General features: G+C 37.1%; 1 protein-coding gene across 2 annotated transcripts in view; it reads right to left on the minus strand.

Annotated features, from left to right (window-relative positions):
• Nucleotides 1–560: 560 nt before the first annotated feature.
• Nucleotides 561–5,478, minus strand: part of IRF5 (interferon regulatory factor 5) — a 1,182,803-nt gene continuing 1,177,885 nt past the window's right edge. For both annotated transcript variants that reach the window (XM_044088631.1, XM_044088632.1), the window contains one exon: nt 561–2,965. In XM_044088631.1, coding sequence (XP_043944566.1) covers nt 2,762–2,965 — 204 coding nt within the window. In that variant the 3' untranslated portion in view covers nt 561–2,761. The remainder of the gene's footprint in view (nt 2,966–5,478) is intronic.

Below are 5,478 nucleotides of genomic sequence, written 5' to 3' on the forward strand. Positions count from 1 at the left end.
TGTGATGTTATAACCTAAACATGGGATTAATGATCCAGCACACATAATAAAAAATTTAAATTAGATGTATTTGATTGGACAGTATTTAATATAGCAAGTACACGTCACATCTTCTTTGCTATACACAAATGTGTCCTCTTAATTTATGCGATTGCAGCTGAGACATGGTACCATTGTGCTTTGTAAAATATTGTCACTTAAAAATTAACTTGTACATTGTGTCTTACAGGTAACTGCAGGCACGCTTGGTTTGCCAGCTCATTCCCAGCATCCCTGCAGGGTCTTAATGAATTTCTGCTATTCCATTGGGTACTGCAGGGGCTTCACCAAGAGAGAGAGAGTGTGAGTGAGTGTGTATATATATATATATATATATATATATATATATATATATATGTATGTATATGTGTGTATATATGTATGTATATATATATATATATGTATATATATATATATATATATATATATATATATATATATATATATATGTATATGTATATATATATACACACACACACACACACACACACACACACACACACACATTGTATGTGTGAGATATATACTGTAAATATGTGTGTGTGAGATTGTAAATGTGTCCCAACATGTACTGGCACCACATCCAGCATATAACTATTGCTTCATTCAAAAAAAAAAAACACTATAACTCTCCACTGCTTTGAACTGTATAAAGTGGATACTGAAGATGGATAAATTACTGAACATTCAATGACTCTTCTAATTAGTTATGAACACAGCCCTAATACACATTATTGAAGGGCAGAGAGTATGACTGTTGCAGCTCTAAGAAGATGAAAACAACTGATAAATGGTTTGAAAATCAACAACAGATTATTTACATCCCTGTAAAATGCACTGTAAGAAAAGAGTTTATACTTGGATAGCTAGGACAGTTGTAAAAAAAATAAGTTATTGCACTCAAGATCCGCTGGGTTAGAATTGAGTTCATGATATATAATGCTAATGGGCTGACAAACTTTGCGTTGACTCTGTGTGTCTAATTATTAAATGAGGGGGTACTTTCTCAACCACAAAGGCTCTATTGGTCACCCCAGGGAAACGATGATATAGGTTACAAGGGCAAAGTATGCCATGTAAGAAATAAGGCACTTTTGAGCTTAATTGACATTCTGGTGTATTGTATCCAATAAGTGATATGGGCATACACTAAAGTTCAGCCTACAGACGTTGGCAGCCTTCACAAAGAAAAGCAAGTAACATTATAGCCATAATCTTCTCCCAGGTCAGAAATAATATTAAAACCACATTAATTCTTTGAAATATCTCTCTTGCATGCCCATAGCCAAAAGAAAAATGACAGAAGCAAGAGGCAGCACTTCTTTTTCCTTTGGATACTTGGACAAATGACCTGTATTAAAAAGTGTAAGATTTGGTTAATATTCATTCACATCCCCTTTGTTGTGACTCAATTTGCAAGCTCGTCTGTGCAGATTTTTATTAATGGATGTGCATTACCTTCTGCTCTTGAAGAACTTCAAAGACGGTGTTGTAAAGTATAAGGAATACTGATAAAAAGTTAGTGAAAATTCGTTTTCAAAGAATGACTGTGCATTTAGAAGAAGTTGAACAGATAATAACTAAAAATAAGATACTTGAAGTAAATGGTATAGTGATAATCCAGACCCTTTAACCACTAAAATGAGGCACTGACTCACAAGTCTTGAATGGATGCATTGAAAAAGATGGAAAAACAAAACAAAACAAGGGCTTCTTTAAAATATGAGCTACTACACCACATATAAAATATCCTGGGCACTTGAGATTGAATGAATGAGTAACAGCATACTTCCTTGAATGGATGAGTTCCTGCATTGCGATTAATTCCAGGTATGTTATGCAATCCTTGGTAAATACAACAACAGCAAAAAAAAAGGGGGGGGGTGCAAACTATTTGTGCTGTGCAGGTGATTCACCAAAGCTTAGCTCTTCTGACCCCCACTCTGTCACATAAAAAAATAGGTCAAAGCATAGTTTAAATGACAACCAATGTACAAAAATGTAAAACTAGGCTCACAAGAAGGATGCCATTGTCTTATATGCAGGATACTCACATAAAAATACTGTGAAAGCAGGACACCCTAACACAAAAGATTTGCATTATTTGTGCATACAGGTACCAAGAATAATCCTAGCATGAAAAGCCAAGGAACAAAGAATTAAGATACTATTCCTTAGCAAAGATATCTTGGCTTAACACAAAGCACCACTGTCTACAAAAAGGACCCAAATGAAAATTCCAAATTATTTTTCTTATTAAATGGATCCTGAGTTAAACAAAATTATGCTACAGAGCAACACTGACACATCAGTCCAGATGAAATTTCATCAAGTAGCCTTTATCCACGAATGTTTTTTACGCTGCAGAAGCAAGAGAACATCCTCGGTTGTAAGAATCTCAAAGCCCTGTAGTGAAATTCTGTTACAGAACAGTCAACTAAAATTAAGTTTAAGTAGTTCACTCAGAGTCCCAAAATATGGAAACAATTCCATGTAGAGATGAACCTGGTAGATTTGTAGCTCATTTTCAAAGCCAGTATTCCAAACTTTGTACCATGTTGTCCATAAAAACAAGATTTTGTTATGCATTCTAAGATTCCAGGTTTAATTTGTTCTGCAAGAAATGCTCTACCTTAAAGCTGCAGTCACTAAAGGCATTTCCAGCCAAAGAAAATAATTGCTTGCTGTGAACACTGCTTTGCATTTTATTTTCAGTCTTTGCTCACTGCATGCTCTCAGGTTGCATAGACCATTGTCCCTGTGATTGTGTGTGGTGTGCTTGCCAGATCTGGTGAAGCTCCTTAAACTGCTCTACCATTTTGTCCTTGAGGTCAGGATTAGAAATTTGCAGTCGGATGCTGTCGGCTGACCATGACATTTCTCCTGAGAATATCTCTGACAGTATTCGAGCAGCTACTGGAATAACCTAAGAAGAAAAAAAATATATATATATATATAAATATATATATGAACACATGAGTTATGCTATTGTTGAGAGAACTGCTGGTTGTAGTTGTTACTTTTTAAATATGTTTTGCATATAATAAAGTCTATTTGCACTGGAAAACCAAGAAAATTACAATTGCCCCAGCAAACTGTTTATTATATAAACAGTATAGATTAGCAGACATGTAACTTAGAGAACTACATTTTTGGATGGTTGCTTGCATGCTAGTAGATCATGGCGCACCTGTTCACTGCCACTTGCTCAAAAAAGCAGGTGCTTGAACTCCGCCTAGCCTGATGTCCCATTCCCTCATACCCCTTCCAACACCCAGTCCTGTACATTACATATCCCTACTGGAATCTAAACCCTAAACCTAAAGCTTCCATTCAGTTTCAAATCCAGTTCCTCAGTCCCTAACTCTAAAGTCCCCAATTGCCTCCCAAACCTAAAACTCCAAACCCAACTCTATATTCCCTGAACACTCCCCAGCCCTAAAACACCAACCCTAAACCTAAATCCCCCTATTGCTCCTTAACATTAAAACTCCCTTCCTGCTCCTTAATCCTATGCCTCTGTATCACTCCCTCCCCATAGTTGCTTACTTAGTCATATCCAAGTTTGATCAAAGGCAGCACTCACTCCCCACGGCTACAAGCAGCAGGCTATCCAAACTACAAGAAGCTCAACTTCCTGGCTTTGAAACAGTGTGTTTCAAGTACTTGGGATTCAAGTAATTGTAGTAGAACCTATTTGGATGCTTTTTAAAATATATGTGTAGAGTATATATTTTATGAAAACTGAGCGAGCAAAAGTTATCTAGGCTAGCTCTGGTGGTGTAGAGGGATGAACTGCAGCTTAGGCAACCTGTTATTGATTAGCTACTTGGGGTTCTGGTGGGAGTATTGTCATGCCCATCTGGGGGGAGTGGAGCATGCAGATGAGGATGGATCACCTAGGTGGAGGCCAAGGCATGGAGTAAGCAATTGGATGAATGTACAGAATGGATGTGGAAGAAGGGCTGCTCTGGGACCCAGGGCATCCTTATTCTCAAAGGCCATGTTTCACTGCCCACCCAGCCTATTCAAGCAGTGTCACTATGTTTGGGAGTAGAGGTTAGAAAATGAAAGCTTGGCCTCATGTCTTTGCCTCGATTCCTCTGTTTCAGTGCTGTGTCACTCAGTCTTCTTTCTCATGTCCATCGTCTTTTTTTTTTTTTTTTTTATCTAAAGCAGTCTTTTCAACCATCCCTTATTCTAAATCAGGCATGCACCCCTTCTCACCTCCTATAATCCCACTCTCTGATTCCATCCTTCTTCATACACACCCATGGAGGTCTGTTTCTCTAGTGCCTCACTGACTTACCCCCCTTTAAACACCCCTAATTCCTCAATCTACGCACTCATTGCAGCTTGCTTCATACATACCTTACACATACCAGGGCTCTCTAAACTACACCATTATCCTATGTTCATGACATGTTACCTACTACTTCCTGTAATTAGACAATGTCCTCTGCATGGAAATGACCTGTCCTTCAAATGCTCATGGGGTACACACATTAACTGCTCACTAAATTTAGATATGGAATCCTCAAAAAAATATATAGCCATCCAGTTGCCAATTCATGCTATCTGAATAGTTTTATGGGTTTCATGTGCTCTGTAGTTCTTTAAATGATGATTTCATGATCCCTCCCCAATTATTTATTTATTATTAAAATATGTACCAAATAATGCATTCTAAATGAAGCACCATTTCCATGTCAGACCACAGACACGTAATGGTAAATGATTAAATATTGTGCACATTAGACAGGATTATGATAAGGTCACCGATCATAATCAGTTTGTATGTAAAAGGGATTTCAAGACATTTCGGGGGGGGGGGGCGTTAGGACACAAGATAAGTTCTTTGAAATCTGTTTTGATATCACACAGCAAACTGGTGTTGTGATAGGTGAGTGACCACAATGTTTTGTACATGGAGTATTTATTATAAGTAAGAATAAACACCACTTTGGAAACTAGTGAGGAGATCATTTTTTGCATTTTTGAATGCTGCTATGGCTTGTTATGGTGTGATACTTATATGAGCAAATGCAAATAACAGCAACTGTGATGCATTAACCATGCTATACCCAGATTGTTGTTTGTTGAATATTTGAGCATAATTAATGCACCTAAGATATTGCACACATTTACATGTATTAACACAGGCAGCATGTACGGATTGAATAATCCCAGGTAAGTGCACACTGATATTTCCTGTGGGAACACCACACTTCATCTTGTTTTATTTATTTTTTTAAGATATATTTCCTTAGGCTTCATTAAACTAGTTGTCATACTGTCGGGCAGGACTTTTGATTGTATATTATTCTGATAGAATGGTTGAGATATTTTTCTGGGGTAATTAGATCTGTTGTAATGAGTTCTATTTTTGTCTCTAGCCTGGCTTACCTTATAACTGTCTATACATAGAAGGGGATCAGT

Source organism: Protopterus annectens, chromosome 11.part0 (assembly GCF_019279795.1).
Source record: "Protopterus annectens isolate FY-2018-M chromosome 11.part0, PAN1.0, whole genome shotgun sequence".
In the NCBI taxonomy this organism is placed as follows: domain Eukaryota; kingdom Metazoa; phylum Chordata; order Ceratodontiformes; family Protopteridae; genus Protopterus; species Protopterus annectens.